The following is a 27,283-nucleotide window of genomic DNA, read 5'->3' on the forward strand; positions in this document are numbered from 1 at the left end:
AAAATAGGAAGATTAGATTAATGCCTAATCCATAAAGTTCGTAAACAAACTGATCAAATAATCCTTGCATTTTAACATGAATATCTATATAGAGAAATTATTGAAGTTAAGGGATATTACATCCGATATTGTTTCATAGCCGAATAAGAAACTCAAAGAGTTTCATGCCGAATATAAAAACTATATAAAGTTCGGCGAGTCCAAATACCTGGATAGTGCAACACATAACCCATTTGGTAGTGCAACACTGAGGCAACTCATAGTAAGGGTGGAGCAAGATCCGATCACTATTCTTAGTTTACCCATAATGTGAAACCCAGCTCCTAGGAGCTGTATTACTGTTCTAGATTATGAGAGAAGTCACTACTCAGACCGGTTTCAACCTTTTTGTATAGGTGAAGGGGGTTCTAAAAATAAGACGATCCCGAAAGATCACCCAACTCAGCGTTGTTCCACTCAGTGACAGGCTCACCCTATCACCGAGAAGAACTCAGCATTGGCTCTACCTAGTGGCAGGCTCACCCCACTACCAAGCAGAGCCATAATCTCAGTGGTGGCCCCACTCAGAGGCAGGCAAAAACCTACACCCAAGCGGAGCCTCTCAAAGCCAGATACGCCTCGCACAGGTTTCTACCCTCATTGGGGTCTCATCAGTGAGTAGGCAGACCTAGATAATACCAAGTTGTAGAGAACAGAACTTACATACCCTACTATAAGAATTGCCAAGAAGGTGTCCTAAATAAATTATTAATTATATGAACAGCCAAAGACTTCAATTCGGCGACGTGAAATTATTTAAGTTAAGGGATATTACATCCCATATTGTTTCATAGCCGAATAAGAAACTCAAAATGTTTCATACCGAATATAGAAACTATATAAAGTTCGGCGAGTCCAAGCGTAAGAAAATACCAGGATAGTGTTGCACTACCAGATGGACTATGTGTTGCACTATCCAGGTATTTGCTTACGCTTGGACTCGCCGAACTTTATATAGTTTCTATATTCGGTAAGAAACTCTTTGAGTTTCTTATTCGGCTATGAAACAATATGGGATGTAATATCCCTTAACGTAAATAATTTCACGTCGCCGAATTGAAGCCTTTGGCTCTTCATATAATTAGTAATATAATTGGTAATATATACAGAAAATTTGATAGAATCAACAATGAGAACATCTTAAGCAATTAAGCAAGCGTTGCTGATGATATTGCAATCGTCTCTCAAGATCCCCCCCCTCAACGAATTGACTGGGGAGGTTAACTGAGCTAAACATCACAAACCACCTTGGAGACTTCAAAAATGAATTCTACAGAAACAAAACACACGACTTATTAACACAGAAATTCGTATGCAGCCAGTGAAGGCGTATATCTCTTAAAAGGAGATCACTGGATTCAATCATATTGCCCATATTAACATACAGTGTCAAGACCTGGTCCAATGATAGCTAAACCATGCGAAAGAACAACGAGAGCTATATTTTAGGAAAGAAAGGTGTAGAAAGTAAAAAATGACATTATGAAGAATAGGTTTGATCAATGATATTTCAAAAAAAAAGGCAGTCAGTAAATAATTGAATCTATACTAGCCAGGATAAAAGATGACGTACGACCGCTAATGCACTTTGGATTCCCAGAGAGAGAGAGAGAGAGAGAGAGAGGATGAAGCGAAGATATGAGGTGATAACAATTGCACAGGCTACTAGGAGAGAGCCATTTTGGCAAGACTTTCACACACACACACACACACACACACACACACACACACACACACACACACACACACACACACACACACACACACACACACACACACACACACACACACACACACACACACACACACACACACACACACACACACACACACACACACACACACACTATCAGCTGATGTCAATATTTGAAAATGCCATCTTAAACAAGAAATTAACCTCAAAATTAACACAAGCTTAACAAAGCTCTGAGATTGGAAACCTCACTGTGAAGTAAAAGAAAATATAATCGTGAATAATCAAATTCGGAGAGAGAGAGAGAGAGAGAGATCGTATGTGAACTTCACGAATCTCTAAACCTAAGGAAATGTTTGATTTTCCTCACTAAAAACACGTAGAAACGTTCAGCGAAAAGAAATGCGACGGACACTACATAACCTCCAAGAAGCATGATGAAAGCACCCTGCAGATGGTTCAGCTGTAAGGGTTGAGCAGAACTCGCAGGCGGTTTATGAACTTTCCACTTTAATTCTTCTTCGAAAAGGTAGTCATCGTCCCACTTCCAGAACAAACCCGATTCTAAAATCTTAAGTATCCTACGAAGAAGGAAAATATCACCATTATATATATTGAAAATAATCACATAAAACATTGAATTAGTATTGCAATCACACATTGTTTCTGGCTATTCGGATGATTTCCATATCAAATCACTTTCGTAAGGATTTTTTTTTAATTTTAGAGTTTGATAAAAACGAAAGTAAAACTTAAGCGAAAAGGTTGAAAACTTTGTATTGGTTGTTTGGATTAAGGGATATTTAAACAGTCTCATGTGATTATAAGGGAAGGGATCAGTAAAATAGTGACTCCATATTGAGGTTCTGGAGCGACGCCACTTCAGAGGGTAGAATTATTTTATTTTACAGTTTTTGATTTCGATATAGAAATTTTAAAATTCAAAAAATTATTGATATTTAAAATATTTTAAAATATTGATTTCAAAAATTTAAAAAAATCATTGATGTTTAAAATGAACATATTTTTAATGAAAAAATTTAAAAAATATCGAAGTTAAAATTAAAAATTATTACAGTCGATAAGAATTGGAAACAATGATTAAACACGTGATATGTGTTTAATCTTTGTTATAGATACACAGCGTCATAATCTCTTCGAACTCTGAATTAAGACTAATTTATATATACAATACACAGAAAGAGAGAAATACTTTAATAAAATCTAGCCAAAAATACTCACTTCTGTCCAATCCATCCTTTACAAGGATGCCCACGTGTGATTAGGAGACCGCAAAATGCAAAATAAAATGCTTCCTTAGAAATGAAATAATTATGCATGCCGTATTGAACCATGGTATAAATTCCGGCGTCAGCAGTAATAAAACAGTATTTCTCATTAAAGGTTCTCGTGAGGGCTTCTTTTGGAGTAGTACACGTGGTTTTGTCATTCATTTGCTGTCCTATAATATGCATTACTCCTGTTTTGGCAGCCTGAAATAGAATATTAAGACACTTTTATTAATGTTCAATACCCACGTTTTTTCATAATTTAGCCCAATTATTGCTCACAATACCTGAACGAGAAAATTAATTTATTATTTGCATGTTTTGTAAATGAACAAGAAAACTTCCTTTAAAAAAAAAACTACAAAATGTTTAGCGTGAAAAAGGATTTAACAAAAAAAAAGTTTTTTTTTTTTTTTTTTTTTGATGATACTACGTATGCATCCACATTTTATATCTGAATATTGAAAGAAACTGTCTATATTTTGCAGAGTCCCATTTGTTTGTACTATTTAAAATACACACACACACACACACACACACACACACACACACATATATATATATATATATATATATATATATATATATATCTTTTATTATTGCATGCATTATGTTTTACTAACTTAATAACTTGGTTCTCTTCATAGATTCAGGCAGAAACTTCAAGAGGACAACAGCTATATTCAATGCTATAGCTATTGCACGATGGATGAAGTCCTAGTCTTTTCAATTATCCCTTTGTCCGTAAAAACATTTGGGGTATTGTGTGTGTGTGTGTGTGTGTGTGTGTGTGTGTGTGTGTGTGTGTGTGTGTGTGTGTGTGTGTGTGTGTGTGCGCGTGCGTGCGTGCGCGCTTGTACGGGTTTCTGGAATTTTTGCTCTCGGTGGGGCACCTCATTTCTCTCGAATCATGGAGCGTCTAGATTCATGATGAGACAATTATCTTGAATGATAATTGTCACAACACGACCTCTAACTTTCTGAGGATGAAGTTTGCTGATGCTGAATCCACGCCAGTAAAGTATAAGTCATAATTGATCTAATTACAGCTGTATATAGAGAGAAGCAATTTTCTTTTGTGGTTCATACGACTGTGCGGGTTTAGCAAGAATATAACAACCTATATTTATTACTTAGTAGGATCTCTCTTGTTTTAGTATTTGTGGTCTCAGTGACATCAAATATATCTACATGGCGCTTCTTTAGTTCTTCTGAGATGACTTCTTTTTCGATGATATTTCGTATTTTAATTGGCCTCTCTTCAGTTCTGCTGCCGTTAAGTTGGTTTATACAAAGACAAAAAAAACAACAACATAAACCTATCATCCAACATCCTATCATGAACGAAGTATATCGGTTAGACTTTTTGTCGCGCAATGGGAGAGACCTGACAGACTGCTTTTGTTCCTTTAGAACAAGTGCACTTGATGTATTCTGAGAAGAAGAGACTTTTATATCAAAGGATTCAAGTATTTGATGTCAGGGAATTTGAGCATTAAACATGCAAGGATTTTTTCAGGCGTTCCTTATCTAGCAGAGGACTCCTGAGTTTTTTTTCAGAGTTCACATTTTTGCACCATATTTTTTTAATTTTAAACTGTGGTTGAGATCTAACGCAGCAGCAATTTATAAAAATTTATAAATGTAATGTAAGTTCTTAAAAGAACTGGGCGATGGACTGAGTCCTTGACTCTTTTTCCTGTCATCTGAATGAAGAGAATCTGTTCGGATGGAGTGTTATCGAGCTAAAAGCTCCAATCATGGCTGGGTAACGGGCAATAGCCGAGCCTCAGCTAAAACTTCATTGGCTACAGCATTGCCATTCGTTACCCTGGAAGTCCTAAAAAGGTCTTCTTTTTAATTTTCTGTAATATTTAAATTTTGTAAAATTACTAAATGTAATTGACCATTGACATTACCATTGACATTACTGACAGGATGGATTAAGCACAAGTGCTTTTCATATTCCCCTTTATCTATAATGAGAGTTGTTTGGGAATGGGAGATTTGTGAGCAATTAAGCTCGCTCTCTGAGGGCAGTAGTGTTAGCTATGATCGGTTGAGAGAAGAATAGCCTTCGGTCTTTTGTGTTTGTAGTAATCAGTCTCATTGCAATTGACAGCTTGCACGATTAGGTTTGAATGTGAACTTGACTTCACGAAGAATTTTTCTGCAAGATCACGAAGAAGGGAGGAGATGTATGGAGTGCCGGAGTGCCGGTTTCTCGGTGAATTTGTGAATTTCTGATGAACCACCGTGCATCCAGGATCATCCTAAGGCATTTGTTTTGGATTCTCTGTAATTTTGAAATGTTTGATCTTGAAGTGTGACTCCATGCTGGTGAAGCGTAGGTAATGACTGGACGTATTATCATCCGGTAAAGAAGCAATTTATTATGTAGATTCAATTTGCTCTTGCGGTTGATCAATGGGTAGAGCTGAGCTATGACTTTGGAAGATTTGGAGCAAATGAGATTGATGTGTTTGTTGAAAAGGAGTTTCTTATCCATCAATACCCCAAGATATTTGGTCTCTGATTGCCATGGGATCTTTTGACCAGAGAGCAAGATGTCTTCTTTGTTGCAGATCTTTCTTCTTGAAAACATCATGGCTGAGCTTTTGAGGGGGTTTACTTGAATTCTCCAGTTGGTGAACCAGTTTGCTAGCTCATTGATACTTCCTTGGAGTCTAGTGATTGCCAGGTGAGGGCTGAGCGATCTAGCTAGAATAGCGGTGTCGTCGGCATAAAGGGCCGTAGTAGTTGTTCTTGGGTTGAGAGGAATATCTGCCATGTAAGTTATGAAAAGTATTGGGGCCAGAAGAGAACCTTGAGGTACTCCCGCCAGGATTTTGCGCTTTGAAGAAACAATTCCGTTGAGTTTTACTTGCATGTATCTTTCATTGATATATGAATATATGAGTTTCACTAGTTTAATTGGGTTATTGTTTTCAATTAGTTTGAAGATAAGGCCTTGATGCCAAAACCTTATCAAAGGCCTTGGCAATATCCAAAAATACAGCAGTATGAAGGTGCCAGTTAATGATATGTTCTGTTAGTCGGTGAATTTGTTGCACCTTGTTGTGAGCCTTGCGAAATCCAAATTGCTCATTTGGGATTATTTTCTGTTGGTCCACTGCTGATTGTAGTCTTGATAGGATGACCTTTTCTATTACTTTGCCAAGACAGGAAAGAAGACTGATGGGCCTGTAGCTTTGGGGAAGTTGTGGGTTATTACCAGGCTTTTTCAGAGGTATGATGTCTGCGATTTTCCAATCAGAGGGAAAATATTGGAATCTTAAAATGGAACTGGTAATATTAACTAGATGAATTATGGCTTTCCGTGGGAGTAGCTTTATTATTCTATTGGTAATGCCGTCAGAGCCGGGAGCCTTTTTATTCTTCAGATGGGAAATGATATTTATTATTTCTGTTGGAGATGTGGGGTTGATGGTTTCTGAATCATCCTTAGGCTGACTTAGTGCATTTCTAACTTTACGATGAACCTTGTAAATAAGATTGATATTTAAGTTTGCATAAGATGGGCTGCATTGATTTTCTAGATTGTCAATTAGGGCTTCTACTTTTTCTTCATCTGTGTGTGCAACTCCAAGATTGGTCTTTAAAGGGGGAAGTGGTTGTCTTTTGGTACGAAGAGATTTTACAAACTTCCACAAGGAGTTATCTTCTGGGTTGATTTCCTTCAGTTTCGTTTCCCATTTGGAGTTCCTGTGGACCTGGAGGGCTTCTCAAACCTGTCTGTTCAAAGTGTTCAAGGTTGCTTTGTCCTGCGGGGCTCTGGTGTTGTGATATCGCTTTCTGGCCCCGTTTTTAGCCCTAATCAGGTCCATTATCTCTTCTGGGATCCAGTTAGGAGCGTGGAAGACAGTGGTTTGAGTGACTGATGCTATTGCTGTGTTGATTTGCCTAGTTAAATTGTTTACAGCTTGATCTATTTCTTATTTTTTACGAATGACAGGGGAGGACCGATGTGGACTGGAAGAACCTTAGAGAGCTTGTCCCATGGAATGAAAGAATGATGGGGAGAGAGCTGGTCTTGAAGTCCTAACCTGAGTAGGATGGGATTATGATCTGAGTTAAGCTCTTCTACTGTCTCCAGCTGGTATTGATATTTGATGTTTCTGAGGATAACTATGTCTAACACATCAGAACTTCCTGACCGGCTGTAGTGGGTGGGCTCAGTGGGTCCAGCTACTATTGATGAGTTGAGTAATGTGTAGTTGTATAAGGTACGGCCTTTGGCGTTGATTGACGAACTGAACCAGGCCGTATGTTTGGAGTTAAGGTCTCCAGCCATAATTATGGAATCCGTGGAGCCGAGGATGGAGTCTAAGTCTGCTGTCAATAGTGGAATACTGGGAGGATTGTACGCAGCGTAGATTTTGAGTCTGCCAGCGTTATTAGTGAGCACCTCCACACCCGTCACCTCAAGGTTTAGAGTTTGGGGGTTGGTCAGTGAGTTGTGGCTTAAATAATTTTTGATAAAAATAACTGTTCCGCCTCGACTAGAGTTAAGTCTGTCTGTCCTGTATAAAATATAACTTCTTAGTTTTGGATTGTTTGATAGTCTGAGGTGGGATTCACTGATCAAGATTATGTCTGGATTGTATCTTTTTGCAAATTCTTGCAGCTCAAGAATTTTGTTTGTTAAGCCATTGGCATTCCATGCTGTTATGATGAGAGAATTTGGTTTAAATTTTTTAAACATTATAGAGAGCTGTTAATATGGATTGGGTTTCTAGGTAGAATCTTTTTCTGGAGGATGGTGAGGTGCTTTCTTTGCTGAATTCATGCAGCATTGCTGCAAGTGACGAGGTTAAAGCTGATGTGAGATTAGAGCTTGTTCGCTCTTGCGATGAAGAAGTCTGGGTTCTTACGCTTCCACATATGATTTGGACATGGTTGAGGGTCGAGTGCCTTCATGTGTTGTCGAATGTGAGGTAATATGATCTGGAGGGCGAACTGCTTGGATGTGCATTGTGTCATTTCTTGGAGGAGCGTGGTTAGTTCTTAATGATCCACGGTTTTTTGGATGGAAAAGGCAACCCTTGTAATTAGAGGGGTGTGGTCCTCTACAGTTGGCACAACAGGCAGGTGTCGATCTGGGTTTGGTGCAGGAGTTGGTTTGATGACCCTCACCGCATTTTAGGCATCTATATGCAGCTCTGCACAGTTTTTGGGCATGCCCGAACCTCTGGCATTTGTGGCACTGCCCTGCCGATGCCTTCTTCCTTAGAGGTTCGGTTGTGATTTTAAGCTTACAGATGACCGTAACTTCACAGATGCTTTTTTGTGTGTTGGAGATTTCGACCAACACCAGTGGCATTGGTGTTTTATCTGACCTCAACATTCTGCTGACTTTGGTTGGAGTCAGTCCTTGATTGATGAGGTCAGCTGTGATCTCATCAGTTGTGATGCCTTCAGCCACTCCTCTTAGAACTACCTTTAAGTTCTTCTCGCTTGCTAGCGTAAAAGTGTGGAAGGGCAGTTTGGAGTTGTCAAACATTTTCGTCATCAAGCGATAATCAGTGACAGTGGTAGGGTGGATCTTTACACCCTCTTCAGTATTTCTTGCCCAGGAAAAATTGATATTTTGTTTTCCTAGGGATCTTGAGACTGAGATCCATTTGTCTTTATCTCGAAGGATAACTGGAGGGATCTTTTCTTTTCTGTCTTGGGAGATCTGATTTTGTTGAGTTGTTACATTATCTTCCAATTCACCTCCCGATGTTCTGCGTCTTTTATTAGATTGTTCCTCATGAGAACAACCGTAGTCCTTATAAGGACTGGCTTAAAGGGGCGAAGCAAGAATGCTTTTCATCTTCCCCGTTATCTGTAGAGGACAGTGTCGGGATAAGATGTTATTGAGCTATTATTAAAGCTCTGATCATGGCAGGAGGGTAACAGCAATAGCCGAGCCTCAGTTAGAACTTCATTGGCTACAGCATTGCCATCCATTACCCTCCAAGAGTATTGGATTGAATTGAATTCCCAGGACCGAACAGCCGTAGTTTTCTCACCGTAGTTTCAATAGTCATCTTAAGTAAATATTTAATAGGTGCGTAATTAAATACTAAAATATATAGCTAATTTTAATTCATTAAAGTAACTTAAGTCATTGTACTTGACTATATTATAAATACCTTCAACTTTTATAGAAATCTTAAAAAATTACGAGTGCTGAAATTTATTAAGAATATATGCACTAATTTAAGGCGAATATATGAGCTCTTAAATAATATGTGGCTATAAAATACAGATGAATCCATAATATTCTTTATTCCATTATCTTATTTATGTTAAATGGAAGAACTTTAGCTCTATAGTTTAGTATCTAGTTACAACTGTTTCAATTTAATCGCATTTCAAATGTAATTCAAAATCTCACTTACTTTAAAAGCTGCTTCGACCGCATAGTTCGGAAAAGTTCCACAGACAATTTGTTTTTCTTGTACAGCTTTAGCCATCTCTGATGGAGTGCTTATGGGCTTTTCAACTTGTGGAAGAGTTATAAAGGAAAGTAAAGCTCCACTATATGCCCACACAATGACCACGGCAAAGAGCCACCAAAATATAGCCAGCATGCGAAAAGAAGGGTAACGAAATAGCTGAATATTCATTCCTGCAAGTTTAAGGAGAAAAAGTATAATTTTGCTATTTATACAAATATTAAAGAAAGAATTAAATATTGCATCACATCAAAGCTGTTATCCAATTTTAAAATATTACTAAATGTCTCTCGATCTATCTTAATTTCAGCAACCTCATAATCTTTACTGGTTTTCTTTTATACATCTTATAACGTACAAAAATTTATAATTCATCTTAGGAATTTCTTAGAATATTGGTTTGAATTTGTTCAATATAAGAATTACAGTAGCGTTTATGTAAGATAATTATTAAAATCATTCATAGTTATGTAGCGAAGATTACTCAACGTTTGTCCTTTGTTGGAAAGAGATGGGTTTGAGCCTCATCTCCGATTGGATGAAGCATATGAAGGTGGACTATTTTCTGTTACAAGAAAGTTGTAAAATTGTTTTCCCGAAACAAAACAACAACTAATGTTTCAGGTAGAAATAAGACCTGTATATTATACCTGTTAAGTTTTACTTTTATTGTTCAATTAACTGGTGTAATATAGCAGTCTCACCTGGAAGCTTGGAATTGATTGATAAAGATTTATTCAGAATGAAACTTGCCTTTTGTTAAGAGACTTCCAAATATTAACCACACAATCTCATGGAGACTAGTTTTCTCTGTAAGGAAAATGCGAGAAGAAATCAGCAAAAGGAAATATGCAAAGAAGATGACAATGCCTACCGTCACTAAAATCAAGATCCAAACCTGAAAATAAAGAAAAAAAAAGTATTTTTAATAATTCATACCATTTTCCTAATCTCTATATTAAATTTGAAATGCGATGAGAATTGAAGTTCTAGAAAATGAAGTGCTAGAAGTTCTGCTAGAACCCATAATTGAACAGTAATCAGTGCTGCCCAACAGACAGAGTTTGTACTATAAAAACAACTAAATCTACTCGTATAGTCACTGTGTTCTTGTCTTTTTATGTATTTATTTATTTTTATTGGTGAATCCCCTGTCTTCAAAACACGAAACTGAAGACTGCTTCAATGAAATCCTGGTAAAAGTGGGAGAAGATTTTTTTCCCCTCTTGTGCAATACAACACATTATCATTTCAGATGTTCTGAAGTGATGATGTATTGTATTAGAGGGATCTGGAAAGATTCTAATAAGCGACATAGCCAACAAAAGAAAAATTCAACCATCTGTTCAACTAGGATATATCAGAAGTAGGGTATGCATATGATTTAAGTCAGAGTGCAGTTATTTAATAGTATATCAGGGTTTATTTTATAAACTGTATCCATCATGGAGTCAGATTCCTAGGATTATTGCATCATCCGTATCGACTGGTGTTTATGTTCTATTCTGTAAATTGGTGGCATAGTATCTTTGGGATGGCTGTTTCATTTTCATATCTTGAAGGAATAAAATGCGGCTGGGAAGGGTGAATCAAATCTCTAATATCGTTAAAAGTATTCCAGCAGTAGACACTTTAATTAAATTCTAGTAGGTAACAAATATTTGGAGATCATCTATTCGTATAACTGGTATCTGTAGTTGTTTTGAACTTAGGCATAATGATTTTATTATTAAGAATTAGTTTTATTTGTTTTATTGTATTACTTTTATTATTAATGGTTGTTTTTCTGTCACATCAAACACATTCTTCTGTTAAGATTTTATTTGCGTTTTGAAGTAGGTATTAAATAATCATAGCTTTCTTGTCGGATTTACATGGATGCGAAGGGTCCATTGAAAATGAAATAACTTTATGATATTATTGAAATAGCATGGATACGAATTTTAAATTATTTGATATATTTTATAAATATGGCCGTTTGAGTGGAAACATTGCGTCACATACAACTGCATCAAATAAAATTACTTCACTACATTTTTATAGATAAAAAGAAATGAACTTGCAGAACGTGTAATATATTTATGTCGTATGCGAAGGAGCCAAAATTTAAATATTTAATTGATAATAAGAAATAATTAGTGAGAATAGCTAAGAAGATAAAATTAAATGAAAGACATCATATGATGGAATTCAGAAGATGACAACGATTTTTGAAAACTCACCTGGAACGAAAACGGCGCAGCTAATACTTCAGGTTTCAAAGCCGATTGTGGAGAGCGGGTCACAAAGATCACATTCAGATACCGATGGGGATACACATTATCCACTGCGAGAATTCTATCAGGTATTAGCATTGATTCCAGAGCACTGATATCCGCTTCCTAAGTGAAAAAATAAATAAAACGAAATAGCATAATATTTTGCTTCATAAGACATACATAGATACAATTATGTGAAGCTCAGTGACTCGGCTCATTTCCTTCCATAGTCAGAAAGAGATTGTTTTCCATCCCTTTTATAAGCGAAGAATCTTCATCTAGACTTTTCAGTGCAAAGTGAATTAGCCACTGTCAATATAGAGGTGGAAGGGTTTGTCTCCTGGAATCTCGATATTTTCATTCCGTAAGCCAGTCAGGAGAATACACACAATTCACATACAAAACTATTATCTATTATGCATCAGCCTAACCACCTTTTCTAACGTCTATTTCTGGGAAATAGACATACGTGATAATATTATTCCAAGGAGTAGAGAAGAAAGAAAATTATCCGGGGAACCTTTTTTAGAAATAATTTTGAAGCCATCTTACAAATAGCATCATTATAAGATTCGAAAGACTGCTGAAATCACTCTTTTGATTAAGAATGGAGGAATCTATTCAAACAAACAACAAAGGTTACTACAAAGATTAACAAAAATTCTTTTCTGAGTTTGGAGTTCAACTTTGAAGGAACGGTGACTTCTTTTAGAGGGGTGTGGAGAACTCACCAACGAATTTCTGATTAGCTGAACGCACGTTCAATAGAGAGAGAGAGAGAGAGAGAGAGAGAGAGCCAATGTTGTCATAATTGTCATAATAAACCTGGTTTTATATGATATTTATGAAAAAGATGATTTATTGTGAACATTTAAGAAATACTTTAAGGAATATAAAAAGCAGTTATGGAAAGTGGAGTGACCTGATAACTCAGTTATTAAGTATGATAGATATAAGAACTAATATTAACTAAATTATCACTTAAAGATCTTAAGCAAAGTTAGAAATACAACTAGCTAGTAGTGCTATGTTTAATCCAAGAAAGCTTTTGAACATAAGCCAATATAGATAGTAAACATAATAGAAATGAATTATGTATAATGAATACATCGAGAAACATTTTGACTTATTTAGCTATGGAAGCAGAAAAAATTAATAAGCATTTTGTAAGTGTATATTTGACAACTAATTACGTAGGGAAAAGAAAATACTGCTCGAGGGATAAGTTGATAAGGTTGACGGTATGAATGATGTAACTTCCTTGGTAGTAAACAGATGCGTGTCTCAATTAATTAATGTCATTTTGATAATCTTCAAAGAATCACAGACATTGTAATTATTCCTTCTGATCGGAAATGTGCATGGATAGTTCAGGAAAGTGGTTAATATAATAATGTGGAAAATTATACATAAGTGAGTATTCTTAGTGTTAGACACAAAGTAATGGAAAAGTTAATTAGGAAACTTATCAGACATATTCCTGATAATGATCTCTTGATGAACACAGCAGAGCAAAGTTTCGTTAAGGTGAGATCGGTTATAACAATTCTTCTTACTTATCATGATGAAGTCAACTGGGAAGTTGAACGAGGTAATGACTCGGATGCAATTTATTTGGATTTTAGAAAGCCTCTGATAACGTTTCACATAAGCATCTATTGATCAAAATGTACCATGTAGTAACTGATGATCACATAGCGAGATGAGTAAGACATTGGTTGAATGAAAGACGTCAGAATTAATATTGAGAGGAGAGTCTTCAAAGCGACAACTTGTTAGGAGCGTGCACACAGGATTTTGTATTAATATCTTCGTTGTTTAATATATTTATAAATGATTTAAGTTGAAATATTAAGAAGTAACCATTTTCTATTTTTGGTAAGGATATATATTTGAGCAGAGTACTGAATTTGCCTAATACGATCATTACATTATAAGCTTAAAATATTGTATGAATGGAGAAAGATATACAGTTGAACATGTAATGTGAAAAAATGCAAGCCTATTCGATTCGATAAGATAATAGATAGATGATTGAAAGGGAATTTAAATTTTCAGGAATCATATTGCTAAAATCTATATTAAGCTCAACAGATTGTATGAATTATACATAGAAACTTTACTTATGGAAGAAAGGAAGTTATGCAAATCTTTACTTAGGCCAAAGAAGCGGTACAGGAGTACAGGGATCCACCAAGTACAATCGTGTGGATACGAAGTAAAGTTCATGCATTTGGCTCTTTTGAAATAAGTTTTCAGACGTGTTAAAATATGCCTGCAAATCTTGAAACCGTACCTTTTTTCCCTGTACTTTTCAATACATCACAACTTTAAATATACAGGAGTACTTATTTATGTATATTGATCATCGCTTGATCGACATGAACGCACTACATAAATAAGTGGAAACATTTCTGCTACAGTAATGGAAGAAATTAGGAATGTCGAAGCTTACGGAAGGTATGCATTAAAGAACTAAACAATTCAATCAGCTAATTTAGTTTTTAAATAATCATAAGAAAGAAGTTATTCTTTCATAATGAGCCAAGATACAATCTTATAACTTAGATAATTAGTATAAGTATGAGCAAATTCAAGAATAATGCATACAGGCAATTAAAATTGATGTATAATATGACATCATTATCATATGTCTCAAACAAGTAAGTCTCAAAACGAAACGTTAAACTATCGATGTGATGATTTGTGTATATGAAGAAGCAAACGTAAAACACCACTCAATAAATCATTGGTTATAAGGATTTTCTATGTTGGCATTATGTGGTAAATTTTAGTACATTTTTTTTCCATTTTGATCAAGAATAAAATTGAAATTTCATTTACCAGCATTGTAAAGCAATATGCAGTGGAATTATAACCAATTGTTCGGTAATATGAAAAATGTACATAACGATAAAGTTCTTAATTCCTCTAATAGAAAAGAATACTCGAATGTTTCGTAAACGAAGCATACTTATATATATGTAGATATATATAAGTATGAACATACCGACTGGAATGTTCATACTCTTTTCACTTGTCTCTGTTTTCAAAATAATCTCATCACATCTTGAAAACATATCACAAGATGTGTCTTGAAGACACATTTTGTTTGTGGATTTTTACAAATCCGAAGCGTAGCACTTAGTGTTGGTAATAAAATATTTCAGAGATTAATAATTATTAACTATTAAGTTATTAAGTTTTAATAAACAGTTCAAAAATATGAATTTAAGTTGACCTTTACCTGCCTGTAAACTGTTCCAATTAATCCAGTATAATTCTTTCCCTTTACACCTCCAAACGATGCTCCATCAGGTGGAAAGAGGATTCGGTATCTATTGAAATCGATATTAAATTAATTTATAATTATAAATTATTTATAATAAATCCGCCATTCAATATTCAATAACAAGCAGAGAAATTCTAAAAAAATATTTCTCTGCTGGTTACAAACGTTGTTATGAGTTATTAACATTAAGGACCATAGTGGAGTTTGGATTCGATAAAATGTTAACTACCACTTGCACTGATATGAAAAATGTACTTATATCTCTAATATAAAATATAGAAGCTAAAATGGGTCCGATATTTCAAAATGAAGAAATAGTTTGAAAAATTTGAAAACCATTTTTATATCTTTAACTGCTCTTAAAACAGTAACTCATAAAAAATATTTTTTTTTATAAGTTACTCAGTATTATTAACACTAAGTAATGTTTTAGATTAGATTAATAGTGTTTGGCTATTAAACTACTTAAAATACATTAATTGTAATCTGGATATATCTTTAAATAACACATTATATAACCGATAATTATTTTAACTACTAAATTAAATATAAATATAATTAAATAATATTAAATATGCTACAATACCTGAAATTCATGACAGTTGCAAGTGCTAGAAATATCTCTGCACATACGCCCCTAGTTAAAATTGGATTGCCACTCTTATCTAGACCAACGTGAATCCAGGCTGGAAACTGCAAGAAAGAGTTTTTTTTTATATACTTTTATTAGAAAATTTGTTAATATTAGAAAAATACTGAATTTGTAACAATCAAGTCTCAGCAGGCTGAGAATAAAGATAATTGAAAGAGTATAATATTAATAATTCTATATTTCATTTTCAGAGCCTCCATAGCTCATCCTTTGGTTGGAGAGACCTGGGTTCGATTCCCATTCCCTTCAGTGACGTGAGAAACTTTTATCTGGTCTCTTTCGATTAAAGGTGAGTTAATCGGTCTCATACGGAGGTAAAGATTTTTTCTCCCGGTAACTCGGGTTTTACATCCCTGCAAAAAAGGCAAACCGGTCCCGTGAACACAAGGCCACAGTCATAAAATATACTACGGCATGGACAGCAGCTGGAAACCACCTTGCTCATAATCGTCTCCCTAGAATGGTAGCATACAGTCCCCCCCCCCCCCCACACACACACCAGCCGTATGACTGAGGGAATACGATAGGATTTAATTTTCTTTCTGGCCTATTTTTTAGATGAGCATCGATCGATTAGTTTTGACTAAATCTGACACACCGAGGTCTAAGTATAGACTGTTTTATTTATTAGTAAAATCGAAGAATATTTCTGCTTCAAATATTTAGAATAATCTCAGTTCCGATATAAGAATTAAGATTCTGATCTCGAACTAAGTATTAATGAAAAATGAAATAAGTAACTCAGTTATTCCATCCAAAACCTAAGAATGTATTTTATAACTGACAAAAGGAATCAGTTATCTTGGTATATTATTTTATTGGTAATAGAAGCAGTTTGTGACATGGAAGTCCAAACAATTCTATAAAAGCATTTAAAGAAATGTTGTCGCCGATATAATGAAAAAAAAAAACCAACGCAGTGAAATCATAGGCGAAGAATGAAATGGAAATCAACGAAAATGATGCGTTTCAAATATGAGGGAAGAACAAGGGAATAGTCATTTCTTATGTGAAAATGTGAGATTCAAAATTAAAAGTGATAGTGTTAATCTATCATGACCATGATTGAAAGAATTAAACCCTTAATATATATATATATATATATATATATATATATATATATATATATATATATATATATATATATATATATATATATATATATATATATATATATATATATATATATATATATATATATATATATTACCGAAAATGCTGCAGCAGTCAAAGTTATTCCATTCAAATTTCGGCATTCATCTTCACGTGAAAGAAGAACTCCACTGGACTTAATCGATTGAAAGACATTCATTTTAGTTATATTTGTAGTAACAGGAAACACTGGTAGGGTGAATTTACGAATTATAAACTTTGCAGAAAGCTAAAGTGGAAGAGTTGAATCGAATTCTTCATTAACACATATTAAAATTAAATTAAAATTATAACAATATAAATGTTATAATATTATAAATGTAGCTGAAATTATATTTATAACGCACTTTAAATTAATCTCCTAATCATTTGACTCATTAAGCGATTGAGTCTCTAGAAGCCATTAAAACTGCAAGAAAAATTTATAATTCACAAAAAAAAAAAAGAAAACAAATATACACAATGGAAAACTAATATAACTTAACTACGAAAGAGTCACTATATTATTCAAACACAACTTCAGACAACATGCTTAGTTTGCAGTTCCCTTCAGTTAAACGCCTAAGTGGGAGATTATACATTTTTTTCCTTTCTCTGTTACTCCACTGTTACGAATTTCCAAAAGAATGTAATCCAGAGGTCTTCAAATCAAGTGTAAACAAATTGTTCCTTTCCCCATTCAAGTACTAATACGCTGCTGGTTCACCAACATCTCATGTAATGGAATTATCACACAAAAATGTAAATAAAGATTAGGTAATCCTTCTTTAGAGAAAAATCATTGCTTTTCATACTTCTCTAGGTTCCCAATAAGCAGAGTGAATTGTACGAAGTTAAAAAAAACTAATAGGCCACCGTGTTCCTTGTTTGCAGACACCACGAAATCGAGATGCCATCGTAAATTTCACTATAAACAACACCAGAACTTCTAAAAATGGCCGTTAATAAAACAAAAAGCAATGTGAAGAAGCAGGGCCTCACTTACTAACGTTTTAATGTCACCAAAAATGTCATTCCAATTATTAAGTAGATGACCTAATAAGAAAATCAAAATTCGTCTCAATGAAACATTTGAAAGATATCGCTTAAACTATCACAGCATGAGAGAATTTCTAATAATAATAATAATAACAGGTGATATCAATGTTATCTTTAGTATTTTACTTACATTTGACGAGGTATTAGTGTTAATATCGAAACGGCTAACAAAGACAATCTGGTGAATATTAAAGGAGTTCATAAATCTTTTTGTAGCATAAAACACATCTGGCTGGATATCACAAAGTATATACCAACGAGTAAGATACTTTCCTCTACGATCCATCTATAAAAAGAAAACACAATACTGGGTTCTTTTATTTAAAAACAATTGTGAAATCATGCAGTGCAAATGAGAGTTTCATTAAAATTGAAATAATAATAAGATATATACATATATTAAACAAGGATATGTGTGTGTGTGTGTGTGTGTGTGTGTGTGTGTGTGTGTGTGTGTGTGTGTGTGTGTGTGTGTGTGTGTGTGTGTGTGGCCTTTTGGAAATGGTGCTTGCTTTTATTACATTGGACGGACAGGAGAAAAATTGCTTGAAGGTCAGACTGGTCGTTGACCAGAGGAACATTTTCTAGGGAGTTTTCATCTAGATAGTCTATCTTTTTCACAGGAAAGTAGTGTTTCTTCTCTTAGAAATTCAGGTTTTCAATCACCTGAATCAAGGAAATCAACCATAGAACTTACACTGTTCTGACAATAATATATAATAACATTATACATTCTTGTCTGAACAATAATAATATTAGAGACCACGAGATTGCTGTAGTTGACTGTCTTACGTTTCTTCATCCTGTATACCTCTTAAATCATTGATGGTCTTAAGCAGCTATTGGTGATAATTAGAGAGAGGGATTGGGTGCCCTTTCCAGTATTCATAAAGTACTTTTTGATAATCTGTCTCACTACCCCATTTCAAGAATAAATAATGCTTTCTACTTCCCACTAAACATAAATATATGAGCTGCTTATGTTCGACTCTTGAAAGGATTTTTGGAATCTCTCTCTCTCTCTGTCTGTCTGTCTCTCTCTCTCTCTCTCTCTCTCTAAGGTAAGTTCTGATAACCATGCTATAGATGTTCATACCGAATTGAGAATAGAATTGAATTGAGATACTTTGTTCCTTCAGTGCTGCATGATGGCGAGGTGTATGTAGTAATATATTTGAACCAGATACTACCTACTAAATCATATCTCGCAGCAACCTTAAGAGTCAGTAGTTGACAGGACATCGTAAGGTTCCATCTTGTTGTTAGGTCTGCCAGATAGTGGTTTTCTTGTGTTTTAGTAGACATTTTAAAAAATTGAGGTACTCATGAAATCCATTGTGTTCTGCTAATTTTGTCGACTAGTGTATTAACAATATTTTCATTAGGAGGTTTGATGCATCTGAGGTGCAGTATACTAAAATTGATCCTGAACATGTGCATATAGTAAATACACAAATTTACCTCATGCCGAAATTCTTGCTCAATGAACAAAAAAGTACATTTGAAGAGTGCTTCCAGAAGAACCAGAAAATTATAGTTCATGTCTGTTCTTCAGCCCCTGATAATTTTGATCTGACGTCAAAATGCCAGAAACCGAATAGTACACTCTTTCGTTTGATCTTGCACAGCTAACAGAGAATTTTTAACATGAAAAATTAAAAGAGAGCAATGAGATACTCCAACGATATAATAATAATAACTCACATTGTACTTAATTCAGTCTAAACTTTCGAAAAGAAGAAATAGCGTTGTGAATTCTTGATGTACTTGCGTAATACAGGGTGTTCGGGATAAATTTGACAGTTTCGTAAGGAAAAAGAAAATCTTCTTTGTATCTATTAAATTTAATGAATTGACAAAAAAACATTACAGGCAGAGTTAATTACAATACTATCAACAAGATTTACTCAAAATAACCACCATTAGCATCGATCACAGCTTCAATTCTGCTTCGGAACCTCGAACAAGCTGATGCTACAGTCTCCCTGGGAAGGGCCGCAAAAACTGTTTTAATTTTATCCATTAACTGGGCTTTTGTATTACTGGAAGTGCGATTGGTGTCTTTTTCAACTGCGCCCCATACAAAATAATCCATGGGGTTAAGGTCTGGGGAGTTTGGAGGCCAAACATTTGGACTGGTGAAGTCGTAGAAATTTTCAGACAACCATTTTTGACTTTTCCCAGAGGTGTGGCAAGGGGCCGAATCCTGCTGCCATACATACGGCCTACCATTGGCTACCCTTGTTATCCAGGGCTTGACTACAGTTAGCAACTCCACGAACAAAGCCCGAATTCCAATGCCAGGGTTCTTCAACACCTGTTCCTGCAGATTTGCGAGGAATTCTGCTGTACGAACGCAATCAGATCGTCTGCTAGGGATCTTTCTTCTTGCTACATCCTCGTAGTCACCATTGCAAGTCTCTAGTTCATGCCTGATTGTTTTTACTGTATTCAGGGAGCATTGGGCAGCAGTCGTAATATCCTTATTTTGATGGCGGGCACGAATCATCATGATACAAGTTATTCTCTTCCATGATTCAGGTGGGTTCCAGCTATCCATCCTTTCTGACATCTTGTATATGAATGAAGAAGGGTCCAAACTTTTAAATGAAGAGAGGTGTGTGTTAATACATGTAACTTACGGAAAAATATAATTAATTATAAATATGTCAAATTTATCCCGAACACCCTGTATATGAGGTGTTTATGAAATCGAAAATCAGTTATTAATAGCATATTGGCATACTGATAAGTGGCTCAAGAATCTGTTGCCTAAGATATGCAAAAGATATAGATTACTTCGGTCGTAGTCTTCTCCTTCTTTTCCCTTAGCCTCTTTCCATCCTCTGCTGGATATAGGACATCCGCTTAGCTTTCCAATTCTATCTGTAGCCGATGTCCACCATATCATATCAAACCTTAGTTGACCATCTCGCGCTATCTTGTTCACTGGCGATCTTTGCTTCCCTTTCCTTCTCTTGGTATCCTCTCAGTGCTTAATTTTTCCATCTTTCGTCTGGAAATATAGTAATATGCCAACCAATCTTCATTTACATGCTTCACAATACTTCACAATATCTTCTATTCCATTCATCGCTATAATTATAGTATTTCTTATTTTATCTTATTATTATGCGGAGCATTCTTTTTTCTAAAGCCCTTTGAGGGGGGGGGGTATAAAATAGTACTCATAACATAAAATGAAAAAGATATGAATGAATACCTTAGAAGAAAGAATATAGCAGCTTGGAATATGGACTCAAAATTAACGTCAACAAAATCAAGAAAGCTGATGATCCTAGACAGGAACCAAAATGGAATTAATTTATCAGTGTCTGCTAATACAGAAAAAACTTGATCAATTTATCTACTGGGCTCACTGTTTTCTGACAACAGGAGTCATGTGGAGGAAATAAGAAGACAGTTTCCAAAGTCAAGTTCTAGAGTGGCTCATTTCACGAAGATCTAGAAGGATGGAAAAATATCTATCAACAAAAAGAACAAACTAGCCAGGTCTTTGGCCTTCTTTGTGGTTATTTATGGCTCAGAGACTTGGACACCGAACATAGCTATTAATAAGCTCAATGCTGTTGAATTGTGAAAATATAGAAGAATGCTTCAAGTTTCTTTGAGAGAGAGAGAAAACACCCAATTTTGGCATCAGATGTCAATTGAATCTTGGAATAAGTGTTTGCAGTATGGCAGAGGGAAGAATTCTCAGATAGTTTGGAAACATTTCAAGAAAATACTTTCATTAAGGCAAGATGCCATTGGATGAGATAAGTCATGGGAGATGGTTAGATCAAATTTCTGCTCTTACTAGACTAAAGTTGGAGGTTACGCTTAGAATACAGAAGACAAAAAGAGGGAGAAGTATAATATATTGGGCTAAGGATCCTCAGCCATGAAGAGATTAGCTAAGATAGAGAATAACGGCTGAAATATTTGGTACACCCTATTATAAAAGTGAAAATTGTAATAAAGGGTAATTACTTGTAAAAATATTAAATTTGCCTCCTTAACTTAAAAAACAACTTAATTTATTTTTCGATTACCTTTTTGAGTCTTTTAAGAGCTTCTTCTATAGTGGCTGCATCATAAATTGCAAGAAATTCTCTTTGTCTATTTATGTGAGCAAATGTTTTACTAAATGGATTAAATAATTGATTTAGTAGGTTGACACCCTCATCTTCGTTATACGCATAGGTTAATAAACTTCTACTGTAGATCCTTTGTAGAATACATTCTGTGGTCGTGATATCTATAACATAATGAAACGAAGCTATGAATACCACTGTCTATTTTTAAAATACTTGTTTTGTGCTAAGTTTCCATGTATAAAGTTTTTTTTTTTTTAAATATTGAGGTGATACACTCGAACCGTTGGCTGTTAATGCCTAGATTCATTTACCAGAGTAGTAAGAATCAGAGATAAAATTTTTACAGTTATGTAAATGAAACTAGACATAAACATAAAAAGTCCGATATCGCAACATTGCACGTCTTATCTAACACAAAAAATATTTGTAAGAATCTATTTTCATGTTTTGTATTGTAGAATAATTTGACTGGCCTGATCTAAACGAAACCATTATAGTAGTTACTTACAGATATTGTGAATTCGAATTACCGAAATATCTACCATTGAAGAACATCTTGATCAACCAACATACGTTTATATGGGCGATAGCTTCTACCGTAATTAATAAGTGAAGAAAGAAAGACTTATCAATCGTCCAAAACATGTTCACAAAACTAAATTAACACCTTAATGATCATCGAATTAGTTTGACCCGCTATAATAAAAGACTTTAGTATTTGCTTTTTAAACAACCTGTAAAAGTCAATTTAAGCTGTAATTGCATTATTTGAAAAATAAAAGATGTTTGTCTAGAATTTTGACCAGAGCAGCTAAAGGGGTTGAAGCTTGTCTTGTGTTTCTTAATTGAGTGCGTTCTCAGGCCGAACTATTCGGTCAATGGCCATCTAGCTCACTGTTAAATGAACATACTTATAAATCATCGCATTCTAGATTTTCACCCAAGTTAATCTGGGTGAAACTCACTAAAATTTGGAGGCTTATCTCTATACAGTAAATGCTCCAATTATATGGTTACGTCAAAAGAAGATAAAATTAATATAAGTACTGTATTTGCATTCCATAAATTATTATTTATTTCATTATTGTTATTATTTTTCAATAACTTCATGATACCCGAGGGAAACACTTACTAGAATATTCCGAATGCAAGTACATAATGGTGTAAGTCAAAAAGTGTTCCGAACTTGGAATTTGTTTGACCAGTTCCTCAACTGCTCGGCATTTCCAGTCTGTAAAAATATTAAAGTTAAAATATTATTTCAACAACGGTGAAATCAATGTTTATTTTGAAAAGCATAACTTACTAGGCAGGAAAATACACTTACTGAGATTAAAATAATAATATCACGGCTAAAATTTGTATTCCATTCATAACATTATCAATGCAACACCAAAATCAACTGCACTCAACGGCTGTCCATTGATTTTCCGAGGCAAGTTTTTTTTTATTTTATTTTATTTTTAATCAGTTGAAAGGAGTGCTTATTTGATACCGCGACAAACAAACGTGTGTAAACTGAAATTTGGATTCAATGTATTGTTTTCTAGCTCACTTAAGTTTAATCTGTAGTTTATGTACAGCATTAGAAATTTGTTTTCTTTCAAATTACTCCGATAGGAAGAATAAATCTGCATTTGTACGTCTGGTCGCATGTGAGATATGTTACCTGGGTAACATATCCGAATCGAAGAGAGATGCAATAATACATTCTATTCACGTGTTTGTGAATCAACCGGTTGCACTCATTGAGTACAAATAAATGTGTGTCACTGTCAGCAGTGAGAGATATTATCTTTCGAGAAACAGTAAACATGATAAAAGCTCAAAACGCTCAAAAGCTCAAAAGTTAAGAAAGAAATTTTACTGCTTCTTTACAGTTGTGTTTAGATTTCCATGCACAGATTTTCTTGAAAAAGCAAATGTTATGAGAACGACTTTTTTCGTTCCCAGTTAATCACGATAAGTAGATACCTACTATGTTCAAATTTAATTATTTATTTAATACGTAAGAAGTACTCATAAAATTGTAGTCTCCGAAGTACTTGGATTAGAAAACTTGAGTACGCATATCGTCTAGGAAGCGAAGCCTCATCTTTCTCGTTTTAGTTTTTAAACAATGCAATTTTAGTCTTAAAACAGATATTCAATTTTTGCAATTTTACGATGCATATGAAGAATAATAAAATGTCAATGTATTTCTTAAATATATATTTATGTTACACGGAAAAATATCTTTGTTCTAAGAAACCAGGATTTCTGAAAATATGCTACAAAGACCAGTTATATGTCAGCACTTTATTAATTCATTGTAGGAATTACACTTTCCCAACAGCATTTTTTTATGGTAATTTACACATGCAAATATCTGTAGCAATTCAAGCCGGAATTAGGTCGTCTTCATTTGAAGATTGGTATCATTATTTCGAAGAAGGAGCTTCCTTCTATAAACTAACAAAGAATCTTACCAAAAGAAAGGACCTCTCAAGCCTATTGGTATCGCTAATATCCGATAATGGCAACAACATATCATAGCATTAATTAGGTTTTTACGAAGTCAAGCTTCTATATGAGACAAGACAAAACTTAGTAGGTTAAGGGAACGATAAAAATTTTAAAGGAGAAATAATACAAAAAAATGCTTTATACATAAATGTTAGCAACATCGAAAGAGAGATAAAAATGCCTATTCTTTCAAACCTATCTCTTTCCAGTCAAATGTTTCGCCGTACGATACCCTACATATGACATTTTTATTTACCACTACCATTTGCACACTATGCATGATCGCAGATTGTTATGAAGCCAAAGAGTTGCAACTGTTTTACTCACTTTTATTCTATCCTCAATTTCACAGCGATGCTGCATTCGTTTGAAAACCCAGGACAATTTTTATCAGCATTTCTTTTACAAAAAGCGATTCTATCCTTTGATTTCACAATGTAGATATTCTGAATAAATACTGCAACTTGTATAGGTTTCTAGGAAATAGACAATAGTATATACTTTCATAATTGCATTTTCATAGCTATTCAAAGTCCAGTAACAAAGGAATGTTAGCAATAGCAAACATGTACAACAAAGGACGAGTATCCAAGCCTACAGTTATTCTGAGTGCATAATAAACCGCCTTGGTAACATGATATTAGCATTCCCTGTTCCATTTCAACCAGACTAAGCTTTGAATACCATCTATTATATTTTTGTACGATATCAGTGACAATGCGCAAAGTATTCTTAGAGTCACATTATTTATTTGTTTGCAAATTTATTAAATGGCTAGAAAATTACCAGCAGAAGGAAATTATACGGCGCATAGATGGTTGCATTTGAAAGACATGCAGAGTTGGAGATTAGAGACGTATAGGTTTTCTGTAGTTATATTATAAGTGCAATACAACTACAAAAAATCACGTATCTAAATAATCATGCATTTTGAATTTTAACAAGACCCAAAGTTTACTTGTTTGAATTCGATTAGATGTAGTATAATAACGAAAGGTTCCATGGATGTGATGTTGTCAGCATATGCCAATAAGATATTCTCCCCATTATTTCCATCCTTCCTTGCGTAGCCGGAAAATTCGCCGTAAGACATTTTTGCCGTAAAAAAATAAACTAAAAATCAGATGACCTTACCAACCAACCAATCAGTTAGACCAAGGTAATTTCTTTGAAAGTAAGCTTCTTTCTAACTGACAGTGTGCTTGTGTGTTTCCTTTGATAAGTATTTCTATGCACTAACTCCGTTGTAATGGTGTATCGAGTGAACAGTAGGCTGCGGTGTCAAATTAGTAGATGATATGAACTATATTTACCGAATAGATAGAAAATACGGTGAAGGTATTGGAAATGTAAAAAGAAAGAGTGCAAAACAAGAGTGCATAACGTATTGGAAGACGATAATTTATCAATATGTAAAACATTCGGTTCACCTTTCTCAACCTTGGGAACCTAAAGTTATCAAGCAGTGGCAAATTTAAAATCATCAGCTACTAGTTCACAAATCTCTACTCGGTCTTTAATTGATGATATTTCATCAAATTTAGATAACAACACTTCATCTCTCTCTGATGCGTCTTTAGCAAATTGTAGCCACTTTAGCCACTTGTTTTTCTTGCTTGTACAGTATAGCATCTCTTGCGGTAGGAAAGTTTTTTAATGGTACAGGGGCATTTATATTGTAGTTTTCAGAAAGAATACAAGGAGTAAAAATTTCTCTATTCCTGGATAGAAATGAATGATTTTGTGTATTATAAGTTGTTGATCTACTACTACTAGCATATGTGAGATATCTTCTATTACTGATAAGAGAGAAGAGCCGCTGTCACTAAAAAAAATATAAAAAGACCTATTTTTCTATAGTGATTACTGTAAATAACTTGCGTGATTCTCCTTATTCATTTAGCAGTATATCCTAAAAATCAGCAATTATTGAGGAGCCATTTTTTTCATCTGTTGCGATGTATACGGATTATAAAAACTAACATATTTTAGAAACGAAGTGCATCGGAAGCCTAGCTTGGTTATTGGCAACCTTGACAAATTCGTATCTACGCGCCTACTTTCAGTGTGCCATTTTCAATAAAAGCAACATGTTAGTAGACCCCTTGTGATGCTCATCCATAGCGTTCCTACCTCTGCATAAAGATATATCTCTTAGCCTTGATTGGAAAACATTTCTGTTACAACAGTCGAAGATTCTCATGACACACAACTTAACGAAATAATTTAGTTAGGAAGGATGAATTTCACAAATTATTTATTTGCAAGCAACTTTCATTTGCAGTAACTTCACTTGAAAAGGTTAAAAACAGTTAAACTGTGCACTATGAATTAATAACAAACATACATTATTTAATTATCGCTAAATTAGCACTTCATTTGTAAAAAGAAATCAGCAAAGAACACTGCTTAAGTCAGCATGGTGAATACATTCAGCGAAATGAATAACCAGTGTGAAGGTTATTTGGCTTGACAATTTGAAGAGTCATGGTACTTTTATAAAAGTGGAATGATAAAAAAACAGATTTGTTTATACCGAGAGCTTTGGTGGGGGGGGGAGAAAGAGAGAGAGAAAAAAAACACCAAGAATTTGCTTGATGTGATAGCCAGGAAAAAAAAAACATCACAGAAATAAAGTGAACAAGAAGTTAATTAGCCCTAACGTAACAACTACCGATACTACTGTGATTCATTTACCATAATTTATCATTTTATCGGAAATTTTTATTATTTTTTCCCTCTAACTCTTTAGAACCTAGCAAAGTGGGCACTACATCTGCTTACTACACACATACAAA

The 27,283-nt window shown here is 34.5% G+C and overlaps 1 protein-coding gene across 3 annotated transcripts; it reads right to left on the reverse strand.

Annotated features, from left to right (window-relative positions):
* Positions 1–1,077: 1,077 nt before the first annotated feature.
* Positions 1,078–24,921, reverse strand: LOC150094874 (glutamate receptor ionotropic, delta-1-like). Of its 3 annotated transcripts, XM_090411399.1 has the most exons (12): positions 24,813–24,921; positions 23,113–23,211; positions 21,936–22,141; positions 18,011–18,166; positions 16,901–17,071; positions 15,625–15,731; positions 14,994–15,084; positions 11,711–11,869; positions 10,242–10,386; positions 9,432–9,661; positions 2,975–3,225; positions 1,078–2,313 (listed from the first exon to the last, which is right to left on the reverse strand). In XM_090411399.1, the coding sequence occupies exons 2-12, from the start codon at positions 23,135–23,137 to the stop codon at positions 2,061–2,063; spliced, it is 1,794 nt and encodes a 597-aa protein (XP_090267525.1). In that variant the 5' UTR covers positions 23,138–23,211; positions 24,813–24,921; the 3' UTR covers positions 1,078–2,060. The 3 variants fall into 3 exon arrangements, with proteins under 3 accessions (XP_090267525.1, XP_090267526.1, XP_090267527.1); XM_090411400.1 differs by lacking the exon at positions 16,901–17,071; XM_090411401.1 differs by lacking the exon at positions 23,113–23,211 and having other exon boundaries at positions 24,813–24,865.
* Between the last annotated feature and the right edge of the window lie 2,362 nt (positions 24,922–27,283).

The sequence above is a fragment of the Typopeltis vanoorti genome, chromosome 21 (genome assembly GCF_054136105.1).
Source record: "Typopeltis vanoorti isolate ZY-2024b chromosome 21, IOZ_Tvanoo_1.0, whole genome shotgun sequence".
Taxonomy (NCBI): domain Eukaryota; kingdom Metazoa; phylum Arthropoda; class Arachnida; order Uropygi; family Thelyphonidae; genus Typopeltis; species Typopeltis vanoorti.